The 25,813-nt window shown below is 44.1% G+C and overlaps 3 protein-coding genes across 6 annotated transcripts; 1 reads left to right on the top strand and 2 right to left on the bottom strand.

The window, feature by feature from the left end:
* Positions 1 to 8: 8 nt before the first annotated feature.
* Positions 9 to 17,667, bottom strand: ift140 (intraflagellar transport 140 homolog (Chlamydomonas)). 3 transcript variants are annotated; one of them, XM_086138914.1, is made up of 31 exons: positions 17,518 to 17,667; positions 16,744 to 16,978; positions 16,423 to 16,644; positions 16,112 to 16,233; positions 15,913 to 16,043; positions 15,468 to 15,643; positions 15,296 to 15,387; positions 15,101 to 15,207; positions 14,757 to 14,899; positions 14,490 to 14,693; positions 14,195 to 14,267; positions 13,884 to 13,975; positions 13,688 to 13,815; positions 13,495 to 13,612; positions 13,199 to 13,320; positions 12,999 to 13,134; positions 12,695 to 12,826; positions 12,516 to 12,551; positions 12,075 to 12,289; positions 3,520 to 3,697; positions 3,232 to 3,422; positions 3,038 to 3,133; positions 2,832 to 2,964; positions 2,593 to 2,736; positions 2,312 to 2,440; positions 1,836 to 2,018; positions 1,563 to 1,766; positions 1,125 to 1,334; positions 884 to 1,047; positions 599 to 740; positions 9 to 502 (listed from the first exon to the last, which is right to left on the bottom strand). In XM_086138914.1, the coding sequence occupies exons 2-31, from the start codon at positions 16,888 to 16,890 to the stop codon at positions 323 to 325; spliced, it is 4,350 nt and encodes a 1,449-aa protein (XP_085995040.1). In that variant the 5' UTR covers positions 16,891 to 16,978; positions 17,518 to 17,667; the 3' UTR covers positions 9 to 322. The 3 variants fall into 3 exon arrangements, with proteins under 3 accessions (XP_085995040.1, XP_085995038.1, XP_085995039.1); XM_086138912.1 differs by having other exon boundaries at positions 16,744 to 16,892; positions 17,518 to 17,658; XM_086138913.1 differs by lacking the exon at positions 12,516 to 12,551 and having other exon boundaries at positions 16,744 to 16,892; positions 17,518 to 17,658.
* Positions 4,340 to 11,137, top strand: tmem204 (transmembrane protein 204). Its single transcript, XM_086099370.1, has 3 exons — positions 4,340 to 5,443; positions 6,218 to 6,373; positions 9,975 to 11,137. The coding sequence occupies exons 1-3, from the start codon at positions 5,164 to 5,166 to the stop codon at positions 10,217 to 10,219; spliced, it is 681 nt and encodes a 226-aa protein (XP_085955496.1). The 5' UTR covers positions 4,340 to 5,163; the 3' UTR covers positions 10,220 to 11,137.
* Positions 17,668 to 18,697: 1,030 nt separating the features above from the next.
* telo2 (TEL2, telomere maintenance 2, homolog (S. cerevisiae)) lies at positions 18,698 to 25,542 on the bottom strand. 2 transcript variants are annotated; one of them, XM_086138915.1, is made up of 21 exons: positions 25,445 to 25,542; positions 24,443 to 24,813; positions 23,790 to 24,070; positions 23,573 to 23,641; positions 23,015 to 23,162; positions 22,782 to 22,884; positions 22,636 to 22,704; positions 22,294 to 22,435; positions 22,049 to 22,185; positions 21,803 to 21,888; positions 21,540 to 21,650; positions 21,282 to 21,370; positions 21,088 to 21,179; positions 20,360 to 20,476; positions 20,211 to 20,282; positions 19,963 to 20,121; positions 19,750 to 19,841; positions 19,554 to 19,653; positions 19,408 to 19,472; positions 19,177 to 19,292; positions 18,698 to 18,845 (listed from the first exon to the last, which is right to left on the bottom strand). In XM_086138915.1, exons 2-21 carry the CDS (start codon positions 24,781 to 24,783, stop codon positions 18,724 to 18,726), a joined length of 2,511 nt encoding a protein of 836 aa, XP_085995041.1. In that variant the 5' UTR covers positions 24,784 to 24,813; positions 25,445 to 25,542; the 3' UTR covers positions 18,698 to 18,723. The 2 variants fall into 2 exon arrangements, with proteins under 2 accessions (XP_085995041.1, XP_085995042.1); XM_086138916.1 differs by having other exon boundaries at positions 24,443 to 24,796; positions 25,445 to 25,506.
* Between the last annotated feature and the right edge of the window lie 271 nt (positions 25,543 to 25,813).

The raw sequence follows: 25,813 nt of genomic DNA, 5'->3' as shown, positions 1-25,813 counted from the left end.
ATTTTCTTTGTACAAAAGATTCAAAACATTTATTTACATACATACAGCAAACAATGGACTTGATTGTATATTTTTCATGTAAAATGTGAACACAAAATGATGCTTAGACAACGACAATAAAAGTCCATATCTGCACACACTGCTATAGATGAGATGTATAAAAAAAATTGACAAGTATTGTATATGTTTTGCTATTATTAAATTGCACCGGTGAGGACATGAACAAACTGACATGGCTTCTATATGTAGACAACAGCGCCACCCAGTGACACAACGGGAAAAATATTTCATTTGAAAAAAATCTGAGGTCATTCATGGGATTTTAGGGGACGTTCAAGTCCTCCTCCACTTCATCTTCCTCTTTATCGTGATGTTTTTGGTCCCCGGAATGCATCGTGAGACCCATGTGTTTGTGCAGGGCGTCCAAGTTGGGCTGTTTAACATAGTATCTGATATTTTGTGAAGGGACCACATTCTGGAGCTTCTCCAGCTTGCTATAGGCCTAGGAAAAACATACGGTGGAAGTTAGAACAATTGGGAATTTGTATTTAAGTGCATTTTGAGAGTTTACTAAAATAATAACAATAATAACAATCACAGTTTTGAAGTTGCCGTGCTGACAGTGATGATCGATCAGGAAACCAAAAATATCGCCAACCCTGACAGCGGCGTCTAACTCGGGTTCCTCCAATAAGCCTTCACAAATGCTCAGTGCCTCCTCACCATTTTCGGATTTCAACCTAGGAGAAGATCAGAGCCAAAATAAGAAATGAAGAGAAAAACAATGTACACACCACAGTTGAAATGTTTGTAAATTAGAAATGTGCTTTTTTTGTGTGTGTGTTATGTTGTTTGAATGGTAGGGTTCTGTGTATATCCTTACTTGCGGGCGTGGACAAATTTCTTAATGAGAGTGATTTTTCGCTGCAGCTCGGCCAGTTTGGCTTCCTGTTGTCCATCTGAGTTTTTGACTTTGGAGAGGCATTTAACCGCCTCACTCAAAGCATCCAGAGCCTTGTCATAGCTCTGATAGTCATCGATTTCCACCTTGAGAGAAAAAAAAAGGTTCTGTGAAGTTGTACACTGTTAGTCTTGGATTAGAACAGAATGGAGCACTGTGCTACCTGTGCACGGGTTTCATAGAAGCCAGCGAGCAGGTGCGGTGCTCTCCCTTTTGTGTAAAAAGCAATGATGGTCTTCACGATCTCTGGGTTTTTCCAGTCTACAGACTGAAGGTAGTTGGCGGCCATGACGAAAAGCTCCTTCTGACGGCAAACGTTTGCAAAGAGTACAATCCTCTCTGTGTCGCCTGATTTCAGCAGTGCCCTCATTGCCTGTTTGGAAAATAATTTGAAATTGACTTATGACGTTCACATATATGACTTTCTTCCACCTCCTCCTCATGGTATTTTATGACCTGAACCATAAAAATAAGTTGCGTAATAAATACAGTTGTAAAAGAACAATTCTGGTCCAATTATTAGTTGGTGAACAGTTGAACATCAGGCTTTTTTATCAGACATGTTTTCTGTGCATTTAAAATTCGTTGAAGCATTTCTTACCTTGTGCTTGTTTCCGGCCTGTGTGAATTTCTTGGAGGCCAGATGGTAGTTTCCCTGACGCACGCAGCATTCGGCTATCTTCTCCAGCAGCTCCTTGTGAGCCTCTTCAGACAAGTCTTTTGAATCCGTCGCGGTCATTTTCTCGGCAAACTCCTCCGTGATAGTCAGGTTCTCATTTACACACAGCTCCAGGGCCTGAGGGTACTGAGAACAAGAACACCGTCAAATAAAAGTCGCCGTATGAAGATGGACGTGAACAAGGACGAACGGCACCTTCTTTGCCGCGATCAGCAGCTCCACAGCCCTTTTATACTGGGAATGTTGGATGAAGAACTCAGAGCAGCGCGCCAAGAGAGCCGGGTCCGAGCTTTCATTTAGGTCCTCGGCAACCATCTGAAGTGCTGCGAACTGCTCTGTCGCGAAGGCCACTTCCAGGGCTTTGGAGACGTAACCGGCCTACAGAGTCACGCACGACACAGGGGAAAATTAAATAGTAAATTGTAACCAAAACGTAAGACAATAACACCTGCACGCCATTCAGGAAATATACCCAGAGTTGATACAATACGAAAATTACTCCACATTTTTAATCCTTACTCAAGCCTTTAACAGAAAACACCATCTACTTACAAATGTTCCAATGCTAATCTAAACAAATGCTGCCCTCTTGTGGAGAATCATGGAATATGTGAAGGAATGCAAACGACCTGAGGGGGGGGTTTGCTGGATGAAACCAACAGTCGACATACTTTGTGGTAGAGTGAAACCGCTCGGTCCATGTGGACGCCTTTCTCCTCGTAGTAACAGGCGGCCTCCATCATGTCCTCCGGGTTGCTGAGCAGAGCCAGATTCATCAGCTGGTCATCCAAACCGTTCTCCTATTCAACGTGAAGACAAAATAATTTATGGAGGAAAAAAAAAAGCATCACAATGCTGAGAAATGATGAATGCACCAGCAGTCTTGCCACTGAACAAATTGCAATCAATAAACACCCGTCAGTTGTGTATGAACAACCAGCAATGAACTCACCTTACAGAGTCGTATGGCGTTGTTGTAGGCCTGTGCTCGAGTGTAGAAGTGCACAGCTTGTTTGATGTCCTCGTGACCCTCGTAGTGCCTAGCCAGGTGGTAGGACGCTGCCCTGTCACCTGTATCGATGGCTATTTCACATGCCTGTCGAACAAATTCATTTCAATAATGCTAAAATTAACCCTGTGTTGAATCAGATTAGATTGTGTCCATTAGAACGTCAATACTTTCACGATCACCTTCTGAACGTTCCCCATGTAGCAGTGAACTCGAACCAGGGAGAGGTAATCTTGAGCAGATTCATAAAAGTCCAGAGCGGAATCCATTTCTGATTGGCTCTCCAAATACTGGGCCCACCATTTGTAGAGGCTCCTGTGGTGTAATGATAATAGTCTATTTCAAAGCGCGTCGGCATAGCGTGCGTGTTTAGACAGAATAGACATACTTGTCTTTCATCCTCTTAACATAGATTTCTAAAGACAAAGGGTCATCTTGAAGCATTCTGGGCACGTCCACTCGGTGGGTGTCGGATTTTTCATAACTGGAAGAATGATTGGACAAATTATATATACATATGCATATCGTGAATATTGAATGACGAATATGCGTGTGACTAACTGTTGTCGAAAACCATCTTACTTCGCCAGGGCCAAGCTCTTGTCACCCATGGACTCCAAATAGCGGGCATAATTATAGTAGGTGGTGCGTAGGTGGATGCGATCGTGATTCTCAGCGATTTCTAGCGCCTTCTCACATTGGCCAGCCGCCTGATAGAGATTGTTGAGAAGGTCATAGCGTTGACAGCTCTTGTACAACTTCTCAGCATCTTCCTGTTGGAGGACAGCAAGGGAAGGGTGACATTTCGATGTTGCATGGGCATAGACAGGAAACAAAGAGCAAGATGACTTCAGTTTTTTCGTGTCCTACCAGCATGCCGAGCTGAATGGCCAACGCCGCAATGTGGGTCTCTGGCTCCGGCTCTGCCTCGGCCTCCTTCAGAGCTTTCGCTGCCCTGGCATTTCCCATATTGCCGAGGCACACTCGGGCCACATCCAACCGGCGAGTTTTCACACACATGCGTGCCATGTTTTCCCATACTGCTTTGCTGGTGAGAATAAAAGTCAGGAACAGGTTAGTGTTCTTGATTAGTCATCAGAAAATAAAGTTCAGGGTGTGTACAGAACGACAACTGTATCTTACTTTCTGGACTTGTACCCCCCCCCCCCCCCCCCACACACACACACTTTCTGTGGTAAATCAAAAGCCAGAATCCCTTTTTGCGATTGCTTAAAGCTCATATTCAAGATTCTTTAGCCATCTGTTCCTTATTTGGCTCCCACCAGTCCCTCCTCATTGCTTTAGCAGATACAGATGTGTGCTGTTTATTAAAGTTGGGCAACAGGAAATAGCCCAAATCTTTAGGGGCCCATGGTGTACAAGGGGGGGGGGGGGGGCAACGGCATTCACGTCAAACTACAGCAAGCCACATGTCGGCCAGATAAGCCGAGTTCTGTACAGGACCTGTCAGAAATAGTCAGGCCTTGTATGCATGGCCGAAAACAATGAGAGAAGCACTCTGAAATGCAGAGGAGCGGCAACATCTAGAGAGCCAGAAAAGGAAAGACAAGAGAAGGAACAGGTCCACATTTGGCCCCTCTTCCCAGTCTCTTTTCCTCTCAGGAAACACATCCTGTTGCTGGTCGACTGTGGTGGCCAACGTGTTTGTTGCACACAAGAGAGGACTTCAAGTGAACGCCCCCTCACCCCCCTCCCCACCTCCGCCCGGGCTGCAGACAAAAGAATACACAACAGTGACGTCCAAGAGAGGGGAGGGGGTTGGGGGTCTTTTTGGACATTCGAGTCACACCAAAACCTTGGCATGTGTGCACACTTAAAGCAACTGCGAAGGAGGGAGCTGTCCGGCTATGACGTGCTGCTGTTGCACACTGACCATCTGCAAGAAATCAACTCTAATCTTATAGAATTTGCTGTGAGGGACACAGAAGGGGGAACGTTGGAAGGAAGCAGAGCGAGGTGGTTTTTGGGAAACTTTTTGTTGTCGGCGGTGGAGAGACTTTTTGCAACAATACGTGAGACTCTATCTTCCTTGTGGACTCTGCACACAAAAAAGTCGAGACTAGATGTGAAGGCGTGAGGGGGGGAGCGAGTAAAGGGACGCGGGAACCAACATCCAAGAGTCAAGCTGCAGCCACCTGGAGCCAGTGGAATGGACCTCGGCGTCTGTCGGATTGATGCGTGCATACCTACGGTGCTGTCAGAAGAGGAAGGCTGAGGAGTTACCGTCTCGCGAATGAGGATGAACGGAGATGTTCTTTAGCTAAACGTCACGACAACCCCTTCGGCTCTTCTTCGTTTGTATAACTTGCAAGTGATCCGCTGGAAGGGGAGGCGGCGGCAGCTGTGGAGGAGGCGGTTGACAGGAACCACGGGGCCCACGGAGCTTCTCCGGAGGACAGGCGAGGGAGCAGGCAGGACCCGGAGGAAGAACGAGGGTCTGAACCCGCTGAGGGAGAGGGCGGGGGAGGAGGGGTGGCGGTCACCGGGTGTCACATGGCCGTGCAGAGGCTCGTGGCTGCGGCGGTCGCGGTCGCACTGCTGTCCCTGGTCCTAAACAATGTGGCCGCCTTCACTCCTAGCTGGGTCCTGCAAGCCCTGGAGGACGGGCGCAAGAGGAGCGTGGGACTGTGGAAGATGTGCCCCAGCGGAGGGGAGAGGGGTCGGGATGAGCTCCAGGCGGGACGAAGGGCTCAGGTGGCACAGAGGCAATGTGAAAGTCTGGGATGGGGCTCTGAGTATGCTGGCTATCAAGAATCCCGCAGCACTGTAAAATGTAAGCATTAGACAATATTACGCTACCACTACCGGTGTCCCTTTTGTTGTGCTCCCTTGTTTATATTCATCCTGAGGGCAATGTGGGATATTGGTTAGCACCTCCACCTAATAGAACAGAGTTCAGGGTCTCCCTTGAAGTGTCAAAAATGTGCATGTTGTGTTCAATGAAAAATTACTCATAGATGTGACTATGAGTGTGAAGGGTCAATATGTGCCCCGCGATTGTCTGGCAACCAGTCCAGATTGTACTAACGTCGCGTGGGATAGGCTCCATCTCACCTACAAGTGAAGATTAGAATTTGAACAGATAGAAAGCAGAAATAGAAACTGGGTTTATTCATATTGAAAGCGCAAAGCATATTTGACAAAACTACTCAAACAATGGAATTCACACTGCATCAAATTAATTCTTGCATGCCTCATTCCCTTGATTTGGATCGTTGGGAGTTTTCACACAGTATGAGCCATTCATGTAGTTCGCCTAATAAAGCGCCATTGACAAAAGGCCATTCAAGAATACGTTTGGGGAACCGCATGGCCACTGCCAACTAAGCACAATGGGCAGCAGCGCAGAGTGATAAAACAAATAACTGCTGCAGTCCGTTGCAACAGACACATGCAACTTTCAAGCAAGTCTCAAGTCAGGTCACCTTATTATTGCCCAACAATGAAAGGCAAGATTTCGTCAAATGTGCAATGCATGTTTATTTGCTCATGTCCAGCCCATGGATGGCTGGTAGTATAACACAACTCTCCCCCGTGGTCCCTCAAGTGCAGTTCGACATGATGCGGGCGTGTAACCTGATTGCGACCGTGGCCCTGACGGCCGGTCAACTGATCTTCCTCCTCGGCCTGATGGAGCTGCCCTTCATCACGCCAGAATCTCAGTGGTGGGAGGAGGCCATTGCTGCACTCTTCCAGCTAGCCAGTAAGTACCAACCCTACGAAACAACTACTCACAAGGATAAATAAACGCACAACTGGGGATGGGCACATACCGATACGAGATACTGGAATCGCGCCGATACCGGCCTTATTTCAAGGTATCGGCTACTCATCGATGCCGCCAATACCAGCAACTGATACATCTGACATCAAAGAGCCGACCTGGTACTGGGGTACTACGGTACTCAGTATCGGTGAGTACTCAAGAATTAATACTTGCATTGGTCAGATATAAGTAGTATTCAAAATCCCGACTCATAATGATAAAAAAAGTCATTTGCATGTTAGGGCGCAACGAACATCCACACACCACACCACAGTCTGAAGGTTAAAAGTCAGAAAATGGATGGAGTTATTGGGACACTCCTCAAGCGTGCCATTCTGGACCTTGTATCGTGTATCGGGGTACTGGCGTGGGAACAGAAAATGGCATTCTGCAAACTTGCCACAAACTTAGAAGAGACTCGGGATGAACTAGCCCAACCCTTGACTGATAAGTTAATTAAGAGTCGCGGCCCAAGACTTTTGCCCCTCAAGTGAGGGACACTCAGTCGCTTGGCTCTGTATCAGTCTGCGGTCTCTCCTCTGGGTCTAAATTTAGCCTTCGCCCAGAGCCCATGAGCCAGAGCTGCAGCGAGCGACTGGTGGGCGCCAGGATATCCCTGCTCAGGACGAGGAAATGTCTGTGACTACCTGTTATGCAAACCCCCGAGATGAAGAAGGAAAAAGCCGGGAGGGGGAATGCACGGGAAAGACGCTTTCGACGGGGACTGGGCTGTTTGTGCCGTGAGTGCGTGCACCGCCTGGAGATACTCTGTTGAAGACAATGTTTGTGCCTTCGCTGGGGGATTTTGGAAGTTAAATGCACAGAAGTGGGAATTACCCTCCTTTGTCATGAGCTCCTCCACCCTAAGCAAGGATGGCTCTCATCTGTGGACTTTTGATTCGAGGGTTGACACTCACACTCACTAACAACAGTGAATCGCAAGTCTTCTTAGCGACCTGTACAAAAGACATCCGACATGTCTCGCAGATCAGCACGTGGATATGTACAGTATAGCTTTTACGACGAGAGTCAGGGATGATCAATGAGACCGTCTTTACGTATGTTGACAATACAGTTGAAACAGCACACACCTATTTCCTATCTAAAATTAGACAAGGCTTCCTGGAAGGGGGAGGAAAAACAAAAAAAAATGGCATCTTCCAAGGTCGGACCATATATGGCTAGCAAAGCAGCTTGAGGATGACATATGAAGCGAACCAAAGAACGGATATGAATTCTACTCTGGCTGAAAATGCTCTGCTCACAAGTTTGTGGGAAAGGTTTGTGGAAGGACCTTTGGGATGGACAAGAATGTAGATCGGACGCCAGGCCCCCCCTCATACTACATGAATTTACCTCTGACCCCACTATAAAAGCTTGTAGAAAGCATTCCCAGAGGATGAAGCAAAAGCTGCGCATTGCGGAGAATGCCGTCAATTCTTCCATTTTTACATTTTTTAAAATTTTTTTTCCTATGGAGTGGACTTGGCATATGGAAACTGAAAACGATGGGGAGTCTTGCTGAATGAATCGATAATATTCTCGGTCACTTTTGTCTACGTACTCGATTTCTGGGGGAGTTTGTTCTGAAAAAGATCAGTGATATTCTCCCATTTGAAATGGTAAAACATTAAGAATAGACACCCACAGATTAATGAGATTTCCAATTATTTCAAAATATGATTTGATATATAGTACAAGTGTTTTAAGTTGCAAAGCAAACTAAATTTGTATCGCAAGGCACCACACACTCTTTATAGTAGTGAATGGAAATAGTCCCAGCTTGAATGGAGATATTTTTAAGCCTTATCCACTTCTTGCACCGGAATGTTTTCATTTTGATACGTGCCAAACGTGCGCGCAGACTGTGAGTTTGCAACATTCAGGTCCATTCAGGGATTTTTCCTTTGCCTTTGCCCGTTTCACCCCTAGAAGCTGGAATGTGTGCGCTTGTGTCGAAAGTCAGGTTGTGTCATAAAAGGTCACGGGATTAATTTCCTACATTTACAGATGGTGTACTTTTTCCATCATGGCTTCTGGTCACAAATCAGTTGCTTGCTTTTTTCCCCCTACTGTTAACTTATCCATTGGCTTATTTCTAAAAATCGTCCTCAAGATTAATTCAGGCTTTTTCTCCGCGACCGATAACATCAAACTTCCAGTAAAAGCATGAGCCTCGAAGTCCAGGGTGTGGAAGGGTGGGAAGGAAGGATGGAAAGAGGAAGACGGGGAAGGAAGCTGATGAGATAAGTGCGTGCCAAAAAAGAGAGGTTCACACAGACCACCCTAGCTGCGACCGAGACAGGAGATTATTCATTTTCTTGGATGAGGAGCCAGACGGGTTAAACACCAAGCCACTGAGCGAACAATGCGACGTTCCAATTTGAGTGATTGACACACACCGATAGGCAGAAACGATTATTCACATCCTCACTTGAAACAATGACAAATCACCGTAGCGCAGAGGGAGAGAGAGAGAGAGCCAAATATAAACGAACGGCAGGCTTCGATGCAGGAAACCGACTGATTCATACAGAGTATCCACGTTTCCAGTCATTATTTCGGGGAACCTTTTGACACCGGAACACTGAGGATTGTTAAGTCTTGGACATGTCGTGCTCGTAAAACTACTGAACGGGTCAATTTTGCTTTTATGAATGTATCGGGTCGTCGTGAGGTCAAGAAAGGTGCGGGAAAGGTGCGCTCTGGAATTATTGTCAAAGCCTTTTCGTTCCTAAAGACCAGTGATGGGTTTTTAAGGCTCCTTTGTTTTTTCTAATGTTCTTATATTTCTTACACATCATTTCACTGACTTCAACCATGCTTTCTTTAAAAATCGGAACGAGATTATACTTGTTATTGAGAATTTATGGTTGGTTAGGAGTAAGTTTAGCTGAGAATAATAAGTCAGCAGTATGGACCTCGTGGGTAAAGAGACACATACGTGACTATAAATAAAAGAATAAAAAAATCACAAAAGTTCAATAACAAACAAATTAGCGCGGTGGGGAATGCGTAATCGCCTGGGTGGAGGATTTCAGGAATCAAACACAATGCAGCAGTAAAAATAGCTATCAATGAGTAACCATGTAAAACAACCATCAGAATATGCAGCCAGTGGAATGTTTGTATTTCTTTGTTTTAATGTTATGAAGGGATTTGTGCAACTGGCAGACAGTTTTGACCCAAAGGAAAGGTGGAGATTTCACAGACACGAATACCCCTCCTCTTCATAGTTTTTGAAAATATCTTTTCATGGGGCAACAACGAGAATAAGACACACAAAGAAGGCCATTCTGACATTAACCACCGGCAACAAACATGAGTAGACCCCGAAGTGAAAAAGTCTAAATTTGGGAACTGTTAATTCGTGTCTCTCAGTGGTGTCATGTGACCCTTTCGTGTTACAAGGTCTCAAGTATGAATGGAGTACTGGACTTAAATACTGAAACTAAGAGGCAGATTTGGTTCTTACATGCAAAACTGTACACTGGCCAAACTGTCTCAATTGCTTATCTGAGTCAATTGTCTTTTGTAGGTTTTGTGCTGGTGATCGGACTTGTGACGTTCTACAGGATCGGGCCCTACACGCATCTGTCCTACTCCTGTTACGTGAACATAGCGGCGTGCCTGCTGGCGACCACGGCGGCGGCCATGCTCATCTGGAACATTTTACACCGCCGTGACGATTGCCTGGCGCCGCGGGTCATCATCATCAGTCGCTCACTGACGTCCCCTTTCCACCCGCGTCTGGACAACGATTACGTGGATTCGCCGTGTTGAGCAGAAAATCCCCCTGGACCGGACTGCTCAAACTCATTAACCTGTTTTCCCATGGCTCAACATACATCCGCCTGCATGTTTTAAGTTTTATAACCCATCACTTTTGGACGTCACATCACCAAGTAAATATTTCCTTTTGAGAGAGAGAGTCTGATTTATTGGTGGCTACACACTGTGCTACACTTGGACCAGGACACTCTGTGCTTAACATCCTGCCAAGCAGAAGATCAAGCTGGACCTTGATTGTTATATGTGCACTTACTCAAAAGTCCTCTGGCATTACGATGACTTGGAGTTGTGAAAGAATGGATATAAAGCATAATAACAGAATACCTCATTGGTTTTTTTTTCTCTTCCTGTAAATTTTACAGCATATCTAAATGTAATGCTGATATATCTTTTGTAGGTCAGGACATTCTAGTTAGCCTTGGAAGGTTTCTGAATGGGTCAAGGCAATATTTAATAGGAAACTCATATTTTAATGCAAAAGGGGATAGTTACTCCAAGCATAATGGCGACACGCGCTTCTCCATAAAAAGCAGCCAACAGCGGAAACACACGTCAACACTTTTTGCAATCCATGTAATCCACTTAGAAGTCTTCTTGTTTTGTGGTACATCCGTATATTAATTTAATATTAGTCAACTCCAATCAACACAGTGCTCTCATAGGGTGTCGTAATATTTGAGATTATAAATATCATGCATCTGTAAAGAACCCTTGTGGATCTTTCAAACATACGGCGGTTAATGAATACAAATATTATTTGATAACTACAATAAATTTTAAAGTCAAGCGTGGTGGTTGTGTTGTTGTTTTATCATTGAACATCACTTTTTTTTGGGATCATTGTACCTTCTGTTGTGATGTCATTTTATAGAATATATACTGTCTTCTAAATACATATCTTGGACTATTCCTATGACCTCCTCTGTTGTTCCTCCAGTCTAAATTGCAATGTGAAGGCTATAAGACAGTATGTGGGTGATAACCCTGCAGGTCAAGGACGACATGAATGAGAGGAAATTGCAGAGTCTGGAATACAGACATTCCAGCCTGTATCTGATATTGCTGCTTCATTCTGAGGACTTTTATGAAGCATTTTAACAAGGACACTAAAGCCCTAGTGGACATGCATTTATATAAATAAGACACTTTTTTTTTTTTTTACAATGATATATTGAGAAATTTACAGGGACGTTTTACGAAATCCTCATGAGAACGAGATATTGAGTGAGCTGAATTAAGTTTCTGGATCACTATTCAGAGTCATTCAAGGATCAGACTTGACCCATAAGAAAGAAGGTAGCAAACATAGGTGGGCATTTTCATTCAGCAAACAATGTCAAACTTTGGAAAAGCAGTAAAAATAGCTATCAATGAGGAGCTTAGTAAAGCTGTCAGCAGATCTATTAAAGTCTCTGGAATATCCGGCTAGCGGGATGTTTTTCCCACCTGATTGTTTCAATTTGATTTTTCCCGTTTAGTGCAGAGGGCGACCGGACAAGTGTGTGTTCATCCTGAAATTTCAGGAGGGAGCCCAAAAGCCTTAACCTTTTTTTTAAAAAGCAAAATTCGTGAAGCATGTTATTCATGACAACTCTTGATTGGATTGAATAAGCTTGTGAAGACGATTTGTGAGTCAAAATCAACCTCCCGTGCTTGAACACTATTGTGGAGAACGCCAATCAGAGTCAAGGCCGAACAAAACAATGCTCTCCTTGTTGGTCTTTAGTCAAGTCTTTGAACTCAAGTCCTTGTGGACAGGACTGCCGATGAACACGATGACTGGATAAAAGTGGGTAGTAACCTCTGCGGAAAAACGGCCCTGAGCTGACCCAGCCTGACTTCTTACCTCTTGATGAGTTTGATGGACTTGAACGCTTCGTCCATGTGGCCGACGGTGAGGTAGAAGCTGAAGTTGAGCATGGCGTCACGTGTGGACTTGTCGCAGTTCTCCAGGCCTTCAAAGTCCCTGAGCGCTCGCCTGGAGACCATTTGGGGGAAGAGGGCCACTGACCCTCGTGATGGCTGGCTCTGATTTGCTGGCGCTGACGTGGCGGAAACCTCCTTTAGAAACACAAGAAATAAGCGTGTCACAAAATGAGGAAAAAGTAAAGGTTCTGTGAAGACGTCTTGGATGGACTGTGTACATTGGAGTGGGTGGGAGTCAAAGCATACTACAGCGTTGGAATAAACAACAACGCTATATTCACCAGACAGGGACACTTTTGTGCTGCCAGGAATGGAAGAAAATGTTTAGTTTTCTGAAGGAAAGGCGCACACAGGCACTTACTTCTGATTGGAAGACACCACCCCTCCGAAATAATAGCTAGGGTGCGTTAGACCAAACAAGAGTGGCAAATTAGAGTAGTGGCGGGTGCAAAGGAAACTATATACCAGACAGAATCAGCACATCCAGGGAAGAAGAAAATCATGAAGCAACGGATAAACAAAAGAATTGCCCAACCTCACCTTGCAGCTGAAATAATAGTAAGGCACGTCAAGAGCAAGGAGGGCCTGTAGTCCTGCTGGTTTGGGGTAGCAGTCCTGCAAGAGGAGGCCATGTTCCTGAGTACAGAAGAGCGTCACCACTGACACATCCACCTGGAAAATAAAGAAAGGACGTGCAAAGTCATGATCAAACCAATACTGAGCAAAAACATAAACACCGTATACACTTTTTAAAAATTATTTTTGACCAATAATGCTGGTTGTGCAGTGAAATGAAACTCTAAAAGCTGCTTTCGCCGGAGAATTATTTCAACATTATCTTTACCGTGTCCCAGTAACCAGATGAAGAGGTTTCGGAGCTGACCGGCACAGTCTCACACACAAAGAGTCGAGGTTCACTCTCGTCCCAGAAGTGCGATACAGGGCATCGGCCGCTAAGCTCGCTCTCCTGAAACTGCTGTCTGAAACACAAAACACAAGCGGATTATAAAACAATAGAAACGGGGCGCAAGCGCCGTTGCTTACCTTTCACCGTCTTCGGGCTGTGAGATACCACTGGGTGGTCTGCCAGTGAAAAAGTCAAAGTGTGTCATTGTGTCCATTTCGATGTCATAGAAGTACACTTTTTGGTCAGGTCGACCATTCACCTAAGAGGGGGAAGGGGAGGAGGGGAATCAGCATTCAATAAACCATTTTAAAAAAGGACACTTCATAAAATCTGTGACACAACTGGAGTACAAACACTGTCCATATTAAATTCATCAAACTGAATTATATGCATCATAAATATAAACAAATGAGAGTGGCTGTTATGCATTTACCTGTGTGATTAAGATGCTGACTTGGCTGCCATTGGCATTACACTTGACTGAACGCAGGGCTCCCAGATTGGGAATCTGGTCAGTCAGGTTCTTCGCATTGCAGTGAGCTTTAGCATCTCTATAAAAACACACATTGACGCAGACGCATATATGGACAAGTATTTGATCTGGAGTAACATCATCGTGAACAAACCTTCGGGTCAGATCAAAAACTCTGATATGCGACGTGTCTGTGCCGACCACTAGGTAAGACTGGCACACACTGAGGAGCACTGGGTTGCCCTCCGCTTTGGAGAAATTCAAGAGCTGTTTCACTGTGCCCTAATTAACGAGAAACGGGATGGTTACTAAATGAGTTCACCACAGCTTCCCAAAGAGGCTCAACAAACCTGCGGTGTGCGAATCTGGACTCTGTTGGGTTCCACGGTGTAAAGGTTCTCACCATGTACAGCTACGACATGGGAGTCACAAGGGAATGATCCTGGGGTATCAGCAGAGACAAAAAAAGAAGCAAAGACAAGAGATTGAATTTAAAAGGTGTGGGTGGAAAATAAATGAGAACATTTGTTCTGGGAGCACAACTGCTCGACTTTCTCATCATTCACAAAATTAGGTGGAGGGATAAACGGGGTGAATGTGTCAAGGCACCGTTTGTACTTTTGAGAGCGTGTTCAGTTAAAAGTGGAGTAAGTGAGTGTACCTTTATTATGTAGGGCAGCCCCTGACATCTCAAACACAGTGACCTGTTTGCCGCTCCAAACCGTTGCAGAATCCTGTCGGGATGGACACACAATTAGAACTGATGTGACGTTTCTGAACACGTCTGCGTTTTAGTTTCAGGACCTGGCACAATTCAAAACAGAACAAAAATATTTGAAATCCAAGTCGAGTCGTCGGTGACTAGTCGTTTTCAGCCCCAGCTCACACCCAAACACTCACATGCGGATTTGTCTACATCCCATTCGGTTCCATTCTCGACACCCTTGGCTGCTTACCTTGGTCACACAGACTCCCTTGATGTGCATTTCTGACTGCAGAGCCAGGTGCAGCCCTGTGTGGAACTGGGTGATGCTGAGCTGGGTCGGCGTCAACTGCACCGCTGCCACCTGCTGGCTGCAGTGGGCTGACATTACGTGCTCGTGCAGGATGACCACCGTGGCGGAATTGTTGGCTGCCAGCAGATTCAGACTGGTGCCCCACTGTAAGGCGAGTACGAATCAAATATTTATTTGCACTGAACAAGACAAAAGTGTGTTAAATACCTGCAGTTGAGTGACGTTTCCTTCTATTTCCGTGGGAGTCTGAAGCTTCCACTGGGCTTTTGTGTCACTTCTGCTGCGGTCGGGATGCACCGCCATCTTCCACATCGCTATGCGTCCGTGACTGGTGCCAGCGGCAAGAATTTCTGGAGAAGTAAATTGCAACAGGAAATGCAAGATGATAAATTGCATATGAAAGTACTCTGTGTACTGTATGGAGAATATGGGTACTGCACTTCTCATAGTAATTCCAATGCAACATACATTTTACTTCGACCTGAATGCTTTTGTTAGAGAGAAACACTACTCCTATTCCCTTTCTTCTATTTAAAAATATTAATATAGACCTTTTCCTGCACAGTAGGAAACACAGTTGATCATCTCGCCCCTCTCAAAGCCAAGAGTCTCATCAAGAGACAATGCATAGTTTTCGTTTCGCTCGAGATCCCATAACCTAGAAAACCAAATAAGGAGAGAACATCACGTAAATGGTCAGTAAGTGTGTAGGTGTGCTTTGTTTGTTGAGCGTACAGGATGCCAACCTGATGAGTTGCTCCCCTGTGGCTGTGATAACGAGACCATTTTGTGCCCACACGATGTCGACGCTTTGGCCACTCTTACTGCTCAGCTTGACCTTGTCAAGTGTTTTAAAGAAAACAATGTGTTTTACAGCAGGCAATAAGGAGAATGTTTTTTTTCTTCTGTTGAGCACACCTTTTGAAATTCCTGGGCGTCACCTTCTGGTCCCAGAGTGTACTGTGACAGCATCATCGTGTCAGTGATCACTGTAAGCACCTCCCTGGTCTCCAGGTAGAACATTTTCTTGATGGCGCCGTCCATACTGAGGAGCATGCTTGTTTTCCCATGCTCGTCCACACTGTGTACATTACCTGTAAAACATGCTTTAGATCAGTGGTTCTCAAACGTGGGGAGGGGAGAGGGTCCGGAAGCTGTAGCTGGGGGTCCACAAAATAATTTACAATAACATGTTATGCCGTATCATTTAAAAAAGTATACACTTCATATAGGGACCGGTGCACCATTAAAACAAACAAACATGAGCTTGAATTTGTATTGTGCTTTTTCCATCTAAAATGCATTTAGAAACACATTTCTAAATCCACTTCATTGGGTCTTTAAAAATTACACTTGTTCTTACCATCTGCAGTGCTGACATAGAAAGCAAGGCCCTCCTGCGGCCCCATCTTGAGAGGCGCTCCCTTCCAGCTGAACATGTCCAAAGCGTTCTCATCCCCACTCACTGATGCACGGGCCAGCATTTTCACGTCGCTGCAAAAATAATAATAATAAATACGTATATTTAAGATTTTTTTTCAATAGTCATCCTGTTTACTCACTCTCCAGGCGAACTTGGTTTGAATAAACAGCAAGTGATGGGGGAGTTGTATGCATGCTTCACTTGATGGTTCCCTTGAAGTCTCCCTCTGGCATCCACCTTCCAAACGGCTACAGTTCCGCTCTGATGTTAGATAAATGAAAGACATTTTTATGTGGTGCTTTACAGGTCTTCAACTGTTGCCATCCTAGAACCTTCAGTTTCTAACTGTTGCTAAGTCACATGTACAAAATATTTTATGTCCCAAATCACCAGATGTCTATCACTGTTTTACAGAAAAGCAAAGTTATCTGTGTTCTTAAAAGACACTACCTGGTCCCCAGTTACCAAGCGAGTTCCCGAGCTACTCCACTCCAGCAGTGTGATGTGCGCCGTGTGCGTGCTCGGCAGGACATTTTGATCCCCGGAAGGGTGTAACAGAAGCAGCACCTCGCCATTCTCCCAGCCCTCAGCCAACACTGGCTTTATGGGATGCCAGCAAAGCATCGTGGGCCGATGAGGACGCTCAACATGGCAGGTCTCCACATGCTCTCCCTGCATTTGGAGAGGGATTCGTTGCGATGGGTCGGCAGACAGACAAAAAATATCTATTTGACAAATAAAACACATTCTCACAACCACATTCCAGTTTACCTGCTGTAAGTAGATGTTTACATTTCCTCCAGTGCTGGAGTTTCGTGAAGCCACAGCCAGTATGGACAGAGCTGAGTGCCACGTCAACTGAGAGGGGTCCTCACAATTTTCAGGGGTCTCAACACGGTGGTCGAAATACACCGCCATGTCTTCGGTGTACCGAAGTGGGTTAGAAAGATGGCTGATAAATGACACACCAAATCCACACGGGAGGGCACCAACTGAGCTTCGACCCCTGAACCTCAGAAGTGTGAGGAAGAGACACAATGTGGCAATAGAAATGTGTTATTTTTTCTTTGTTATGATTATATTGTGTTCAATTATCGCCGCAGTATGTTTTCATTTATTTGACTGACACGTCTTGATAGCTTTGCACTGATGGGCCACTTGAGCATCCCCTTGCTACTGGCCTGTTAACAACTCTGTGGGAAATGTTGGCTTTATATCGATTCGATATTGTTATGCACGACACAGTAATTATAAGACCATTTATTGATAACATTGAATTGACACGACTATTAGTAAACCATGTGTGTGTGTGTGGGGGGGGGGGGATTAGTGAAATTGATACGAGTTTATGGAGGGAGTTTGCAATTTAAAGTAGCAAAACATTTAATCCCTTTACACATTTGTCGAACAACAACAGATTTTTCACAGAACTCTTTACCGTCTCCACGCGGGGTAATTTGCGCGAACACTTCACGACTTGCATTAATTCGTTCTTATTGACCTCTTCGTCATATACTTTTTTACACAGATGAGGAAAAAACATACCCTCGTAAGCGTCTTTCCTTCCAAACGGTGTTACCGATGGTGTTAGTCTACATCTAGGCAGCTCACTCAACAAAATCACTCCAGGCGGCATCCATTTTGGATTTCCCCACCTCGGCTAGCTTGGATTCATGATCCAAACTTAGCCCCAGCCTTCAATGGCGCTCTTCTAAACAACAGGACCGGACGAGGATTTTTCTTTCAAGACTTGCCTACACCACTCAATTAGCTGTTAATTTTCAGGCATTCTTGGAAAACGTTTTGCCCTGTGTGGCTACAATAGCGTCTCTGACAGTTGCCCCTAACAACATCCCAGGTTGCATTGGAGGAGGAGTTACGGAAATTGACGAACATGGCCGAAATGTGACGAGTCACTTTCTGCTATTAAAAAACTAACAAACGATAAGGAGAAAAATATTGCTCAAAATAATTTTTAAAAAAAAATCCTTTAAACATACACGCATTTTCAGCATTTAACAGCAATTTAAAAAATATCATAAATGTCGTTGTATCACTCTAATATGTTGTAACTTGTACTAAAGAGACCCAAAATATTATTTGTTCATGATTATGTAAATCATTGCATGCATTTCAGTTGGGAGGAAAAAGATCTACATGCAATGCAACAGCATACAATTACAAATTGTCATCTTTTGCAGTTTCTCATCAGAGAAACGGTATTTCAGAGAACTCATTCTCGTGTGGAATTACCCATTTATGTCACAGGAGGAAGTGCAATTTATTTTTCCAGTCTGTGTACGACGAAGTACTGCACATAAATATTCACAGGATGTCCTTTGTGAACAAACAACCCCAATAGAAAGATCTGCTTGTACAGGAAAGAGACGAAAGGATCTACCTGTACTATATAAAGGATATCCTCTTCATACATCATTAGCCGGAAAAAAAAACCCGGCATAATATTTCTTCTTTTCAGCCACAATTGGTCTCGTTTGACCGTAGTTTTAAGTTTGAACAAAAAGTAAAAATGTGTGTGCACTTTTAAATGCAGAGTCGGGGGATAAAACCTGCTTTCGTTTACTTGACCTTGTGTTCCAGGAAGTGAAAAAAGTCATCCCACCTTGAGGGACATTGGTCACCGTTTGGTGTCATCCGCTTCCTTGACTGTCGCAATCGACACCTGCAGTCTTTGTGAGGACAGAGTGTTCAGTTTGACCTGGTGCATTTTTTTGTTGTTGTTGTTGCTGCTCATGATTCAATGCTGAGGGCTTGTGGACTTTGAAGCTGTTTCTTTAGGCTCTTATCCAGGAGCACCAGACTCTGCATGGCCAAACTCCTGCAATCGGCATCCACATCATCCTCAGCCACATCTTGGGAACATAACACATAGCACAGTAAAAATAAAAAAATAAAAAATAAAGAAACTTTGGTCTGTCAAAAAGCACCTCCAGCATGTCAGAGGAAATGGTGATTCAGCCCCTGGTTAACATGTTAATAGCGACAGGATGGATTAAAATAACTACATACATAAATAGATAAATAAACCAATCCTATCGCAGACAATATGTGCATTGCAGGACATCCTGAATCGTCATCCTCTTCCCAGAAATCAGCGCAGCTGTGTGTGCATTCTGAAAATGTCCATTTATGTGCAAGAGTGTTTCAGTGAAAGCGAAAGACACTTTTTGTTTTTTGTTTTACCTGCCAACCAAGATCTAGTTTCAAAAATCTGGTCTGCAAGGTCCACTAGGAGGTTTGGACTGGGCATACTCATGAACACGGAGCAGACGGCAAAGAGGACGCTTCGTCTTACTATCCTGAAAATCAAAGTGAAACATTGCTTGGTAGGGACATTCTCGAACAGATTCAAATTTTGAAAAATTGGACTTTACGACTGAATTAAAAACACATTTTTCAAGCGCGGTTACATACTGGTCAGCGTGGTAACGCACCGCCCACACAAAATCAAGGAGGGCACGACCCATTTGTGCAGCTACCTGCAGGACAAAAACGGAAAATAGTGTCATCAGTAATTTTAGTAATGTAACTTGGTCATGATTTTGTATTGATTCAAGTACCGGCGCATTGACTGCCAAATGCATGAAGATGCCCAAGGTGTGGATCAGCCTGCCCAACACCAGGTGGTCACTTCCCAACAAGTCAAAGGTTACCTGAGGCCTGGTAGACATGAGGTGAACGCACATTTAAAAGTGCTCTAAGCGCAAACGATGATCATGCATTCGTACGTTGAGGGGACAAAAATCTCTGACTCACTTGTCATAATTTCTGAGTAAAGGAAAGAAGAAATATCCAGCAACTGGTGCGTAACGGTTGGCCGTGGCTTTTGCTGGTGGCTGGGAGGCTCCCTGTAACATGTGAATTTCCACTGGTAGATTTATAAAAGATTTATCGATCTATTCTAGAGTATCTTGCGAGCTAACCAGCTCTCAGCCTAAGGGGTTAACCCTCTGATGTGGTTTAAAATACCTGACTGATGCGCTTGGTCTTTGCCTGAATGCGCTTCTCAACAACCTGCTGCCATGGAGCAGCATCGTCTGCCGAGTACGGCGTTTGGTCTGTGGTGACGATTGGATTTGCGTTTCCCGGGTTTGGCTTTGACAGCTCCTGAGCTGCCACAGCAAGAACCTGAAATAAAATAAAGCATTATTTTGAGGACGACACTCAGGATTATTTGGGTTGAGAGTTTTTTTCATTTTTTTTTTTTGCTTTTGAACCTCTAAGATATCCAGGCGCTGGCGAAGACTGTAGTTTAAGGAGTAGAACTCTGTGTTGAGAAACTCGGTCACCTGGAATCAATCGTCAAACAATAGTTAGGCATGTAAAAAGGGACGATATTCTTCGCAGAAGAAGCGGGAAACCATACCGGGATGGAGTCGCTGACCACAAGTGCCACCATGGCGGCCTGCCTGAGACCCCGGAAGCCATTTATGCTGTATTTATCCTCCATGTGGAGAAGAAGTTTGCTTAGCTGCACACTGATCTGATGAAACACAACATTGTTTCCAACATTTGTGACACCGTGCAGAACACAAGCGATGCAAAGCTGCCTCCTACTGGACGAGTGAATAGAATTAAAGAATGAAATTGCGCATCATGATTGTCCTATGCAATTGGTCTCATTTTGGTGTGTGTGTGTGTGTGTGTGTGCTTTGGTCACCAGTAGGGAGTATAAAACATCCATCCATTTTCCAAACCGCTTGATCCTCACTAGGGTCGCGGGGGTGCTGGAGCCTATCCCAGCCGTCTTCGGGCAGTAGGCGGGGACACCCTGAATCAGTTGCCAGCCAATTGCAGGGCACACAGAGACAAACAACCATTCACGCCCACACTCACACCTAAGGACAATTTAGAGCGTCCAATCAGCCTGCCATGCATGTTTTTGGAATGTGGGAGGAAACCGGAGCACCCGGAGAAAACCCACGCAGGCCCGGGGAGAACATGCAAATTCCACACAGGGAGGCCGGAGCTGGAATCGAACCCGGTACCTCTGCACTGTGAAGCCGACGTGCTAACCACTGTACTACCGGGCCGCCCGAGTATAAAACAGACATACTAAATATAGATGACTTGTGCTGTGCGCGGCCAGTGTACCTCTTTAGTCGCAAAGATGTTCTTTCTCACCAGTCCCTCAGCAACCCTTAAACTAAGCTCCACGCGCTCCGGATCTTCAGACGAAATTAAATCTGGATGCAGAAGGGGGGAAAAATAAAAATAAAAATCAGGCAGGATATGATAGAATAATACCATGGTCTGGGGAGGGAAGAACGAAAAACGAGGAAACATACTTTCCAGACAATCTCGTAGGTAGCGCGGTGGTGATGCTTTATTTACTTCCTGATCTCCAGACATGTCGTAAGGCGTGAACTCATCATCGCTGCAATTGGGGAAAATGTCACTCATCTTGTAACATATCGCATACGGTACATTACTCCTAAAAACCTATAAATGCCATTTCAGAATGACCTTAAAAATCAAGAAACGTGCCAGGCTTGGCATACATCCTACTTTCACTGAAATGGTGTATGTGTGCAGTGGACACTTACCTATCGAGGTCTGAGCCTGGCTCCTTTTTTGACGATGCCATTTCTCGTTCATTTGTTGAGGAACCATTGCAAACTGGCGGATTTTCTCTGCTCTCTTCTGGAGGGCTGACCCTGTGCATGATATGAAATAAAATCAGCCAACATTCACACATTGCATGAATGCAAGGTTATACAGTACTACTAATACATTAAAAAAATAGATATATTTGTCATAGATTTAGGCATCTTATGTCAAAAGCTTGTCATCATTCAGATATATTCACCCATCGTCACATTCAGGCTCTGATTCGCCCATCTTGGAAGGAGTCAGAAGAGAAACCAGATCTCGTGTTTCCTCATCCTGTTCATACTACAACAAACAAACAGCAACAAGCGATGCTTTGTGAGCACCGAGGTTCAAATGCCTACATTTGACGAAAGAGTTTGAATTTGCAAATATGCAGCGGTTTACAACAATTTGATTCGATGCCGTTAAAAACTTTTTGACCACGTCTCAATTCAACACTGACCTCAAATTTGAGCTTGGTTCCGTTGATATTCATGCGGGAGCTCAGACACTCGCCCACAACCATCCCCATATGCCTGATACGTAGCACGTTGCTGTCCAGGTGGCTCTGCATTCCTCCCAGCATGCACTGGAGAAGTTCTGAGGGAAAAATGCAATCGGTTAATACAATTAAAATGAGAAACATTTTAATGGCAGTATAGTACATATACAGTATATAGACCCCTCCTTCGCGACAGAAAGTCGCACCTGAACGTAGCTCCTGCAGCTCAGCATCCTCTAGCAGACCCACAGCCAGCAGGAGTGCCTTGCTGACGTACAGCTGCTGCTCCAGGGGAGTGTGTTTCACTGCGCTTGGGTTGGCCCAGGCTTGGCACAGGCACCGCAACACCTACGGGAAGAAGACACGCAAAAAATAACGATGACAACCGCAGTAGGGCTTTGTTCCTCTACACCAGTGATTCGCAGCCATATTAGCGTGCCGTGAGAGATTATCGGGTGTGGCGCCGGGAGTCATATAATGGAATAATAAGACACGTGAGTAAATTGAGATAAGTGGTATCACAGTATGGCGACGCTCTGTGCACTCACTTGGATAAGCAGCGGTCTTCTGTCCTTGTCTGCGGCGAGGTAATCCAGAACAACTCTCAACGTGCGAGTCTGGGTGGGAAAAAAAATTCAAAAAATATTGCAACATCGAATTTGTCTAATGATTCATGCTTTTAGTAATACCTTACCTCATATTTGTATTGCAGCAACAGCAGTTTATGTGTGATGACAAACTGGGCCGTCTTATTTTTTAACACAAGATTGCCCATGATTCTACCCAATGCTCCAGGTCTGAAAAATTAAACACCCACCACAACAGTGAAATATAATAAGACACGACAATAACATTTGTTCATGAGGGAGGAGCGTAGTAAAAAGTATGACTTTATTGTGTGTCATTGTGATATCCCAGCGCCCTCACCCATGGACGGCCTGCACCAAGCCGACGAGCACGCTTTCCATCCAGCGCTGGGGTACATTTTCCAGCAACTTCCAGCAAACCCTCTGCCACACCATGTCTGTGCGTGTGCAGCCAGACAATTTGGGAGTCATCACGGCCAGCAACAGACCTGTTATTTTTAACACATTACAATGGAAAACAAAACATTAACATTCAAACATGCCCCACCCTGAATAAATAATTCTTTTTTTTTCTTTGTTGTCAAGATTAACAAATACTAAAGGACACAGTATTGTAAAACAGTCATTTGTTCTGCCCGTACTTCATATATTTATTGTTCTGTTATTATATTCATCAAAAATATATTTACATTTTTTATCAATTAACCGGTTATCGGAATTTTATTCTGTCAAATACTGGAATGGGCATCGGCCTCAAAAAAATTCAGATTGGTATGGTCCTACTCATTACCATCTCTTAAGGAGAAATATTAAATATTAAATTCAAAAATTAAGTCATGTTAGTGGTCAGAAAAAGGAATAATTCAAGTTTCATGATCTGTACTTTCTATATACTTACCACCATGTCCTTGGGCACAGAGCTTTCCAAGTGTCTGAGCCACAAAAGTCAAAGAACAGCTGGTGCCATCTGCCAAATATAACACACAAAAAAAAATTATACACATTTGTATTTCACAGATAGTTAACTCAAACAACTCGATCTAGTAGCAAAATGTAGCATGTTACTACTCCCCTTAAAAAATCTGTAAACCCCTTAATGGCTATGAATGTTTTACCTTTGAGTGCCCTGCAAGTACGGTCCAAGGCAGTCAGCATCTCTTTTGCCAGCAGTGGATAGTACTGCTGAGGGAGGAAGGCAGGCTTGTTGTTGTGCTGAAGTTTATTGGCAGTGAGGTCCGGCAGCGCCACGATACGTGCGAGAAGGGCCTCTCGGAGTTGGGGGGAGTCAACGGGACCCGTGGTGGTCAGGCAGTAGGACCACAGCAGGTCGGCCAGCCGACCGCTCTGGACAAACTTCTCTGTGATGCTGACCAAGTGGTCCAAATTTGAACCTGGTCTGGAAAAGAGAGATAACAGATCATTCTAATAATAATAATTTGATGGTGCTTTTTTGCTGCATAAAAACCTGAACAATAATGTAAAAATATTGGCAATAATTTGAGGGGTAGGGACCTGAGGAAGTTAAATGTGATAAATTTAGCTGTGGAGTCAAGGAGGTGAAGACAGTTTTATGACAGCGCTCATAATACAAATGCTAGTTGATTATCATCTATCACGTGTACCCTTCGGAATGCATGAGAGTACCACAATTGTCTTATCGCATGGCTGTTAATCAGCAGAGTTTCAAAACAAGGCAACAATTATTTTTGATTTTAAATGTAAAAGTCAAAGTTTAACGTAAGAATGTCATCTACATTGAATCTTGTACCTTAGCTCGCCAATTCCCTCCATCAGCACCAACAGAGTCTGTTCAGGAGGCCCCCACAAGAAGAGGCCATCCCATAATTCCGAGCGCTGCGCTGCAGTCAGGCCGTGGAACCATTCGGCTTGAATGTTCTTTACCAGGAACTGAAGAACGCGAGTGAAGTGAGACCTCCGAAACTCTGCCTTCTGGACTGAAGCATTCGCATTCTTGGGGGTTTCGTCCAAGTAAGAGCGGAGGACTTGAAGAGCACGGATAGCATCTTGCTTTGGGGCTGACGGGGTGAGGCTCTGGAAACACTGGGACACTTCGAGACGGACATCAGGAGGCAAGGTAGGAGACTCCATCTTTGTAGAAGAACTCCAATTTGAAAAAAACTGTTAAAAGGTTAAAAAATATATCATACTGTACATATTATGCTGTTCAATGTGATTTTTTAAAATGTAAAAACAGGTCAATGAACGATTTCAAAAAATAATCAGTTTTCTTTCCCTTAATAATGTGATTGTGATTTAACATGGAATTATTTTTGTTCAAGGTCCTCTTCCCAGTTGATTTGATAATTGCATTCAACTACATTGCGATGGCAATTTGATTAATTAGTCAGCCAGCCCTATAAAATAATAATACTATGCTGTTGTTTTTATGTGGCTGAAATATATTATTGGCATTTCCATTCATTTTAAGAGGGAAACATCATTTGAACAAATATCTAAATTATCTAGAGAACTAAAACTGTTTTAAAAAATGTTGTGCTCTATGTATATTGCTGTTTATTAAGTACTGTGGGTGGGTTAGGGACGTTTTCGTATTATATTTAAATCTGACTTGTAACTATTACAATTACGAAACAATACAGCTAGCGAGTAAGTGGAGGAGTGCAGCTAAGTATGCTAATTCATTTCGCATCTTCGTAACCGCTCCAACTTAACACTCGTATCTTCTTATTCTTTAAAAAAAAAGGAATAAAATATTGATTTAATGATCATGGCAACAATAATGTCTTACTTGGTTGTATTCAGAGAAGTCTTCCAAATAATTTGGCGGAGATGGACATATCCCAACTGCTGTGCTCTGTCAAAATAGTTTCGTGTTACCAAGGAGCTCTCCACCCGCACAAAAAAGGTTCCGTCAATCATCTTCTTCTGTTTAATTTCCACAGGTTGGTAGACATACATGTTGCACGCTACCTCCCCCTATCGCAATTTTGTGTTAACTACGCTTTTACTTCATTTTTAAACATTTTAATTTTACGCCAATTTAGATTTTTTAATGCATTTTTTGTCATTAAGTCTTAAGCATATGTTAATTCTTTGCATGTTTAAATGTGTAAAATGTGAATATGAATGAATAAATTATGCAAAATAAATAACACTG

This window comes from Hippocampus guttulatus, chromosome 19 (genome assembly GCF_054856545.1).
Source record: "Hippocampus guttulatus isolate MCC_2025c chromosome 19, RoL_Hgut_1.0, whole genome shotgun sequence".
NCBI lineage: Eukaryota > Metazoa > Chordata > Actinopteri > Syngnathiformes > Syngnathidae > Hippocampus > Hippocampus guttulatus.
The sequence above is the reverse complement of the archived record's forward strand: the minus strand, read 5'-3'. Positions and strand labels throughout refer to the sequence as shown.

Bases quoted from the DNA above. Each gene is read 5' to 3' on its own strand.
- tmem204 (XM_086099370.1), top strand. From the start codon at position 5,164: ATGGCCGTGCAGAGGCTCGTGGCTGCGGCGGTCGCGGTCGCACTGCTG. The intron at 5,444-6,217 runs GTAAGCATTAGA...TGGTCCCTCAAG, and splicing joins ATCCCGCAGCACTGTAAAAT to TGCAGTTCGACATGATGCGG. The intron at 6,374-9,974 runs GTAAGTACCAAC...TGTCTTTTGTAG, and splicing joins TGCACTCTTCCAGCTAGCCA to GTTTTGTGCTGGTGATCGGA.
- telo2 (XM_086138915.1), bottom strand. From the start codon at position 24,783: ATGGAGTCTCCTACCTTGCCTCCTGATGTCCGTCTCGAAGTGTCCCAG. The intron at 23,642-23,789 runs GTAAAACATTCA...TATATTTGGCAG, and splicing joins TACTTGCAGGGCACTCAAAG to ATGGCACCAGCTGTTCTTTG. The intron at 19,293-19,407 runs GTATGTAACCGC...TTTGATTTTCAG, and splicing joins GTGCGTTACCACGCTGACCA to GATAGTAAGACGAAGCGTCC.
- ift140 (XM_086138912.1), bottom strand. From the start codon at position 17,608: ATGCCGCCTGGAGTGATTTTGTTGAGTGAGCTGCCTAGATGTAGACTA. The intron at 3,423-3,519 runs GTAGGACACGAA...GTCCTCCAACAG, and splicing joins CCATTCAGCTCGGCATGCTG to GAAGATGCTGAGAAGTTGTA. The intron at 503-598 runs GTGATTGTTATT...TGTTTTTCCTAG, and splicing joins AGCACGGCAACTTCAAAACT to GCCTATAGCAAGCTGGAGAA.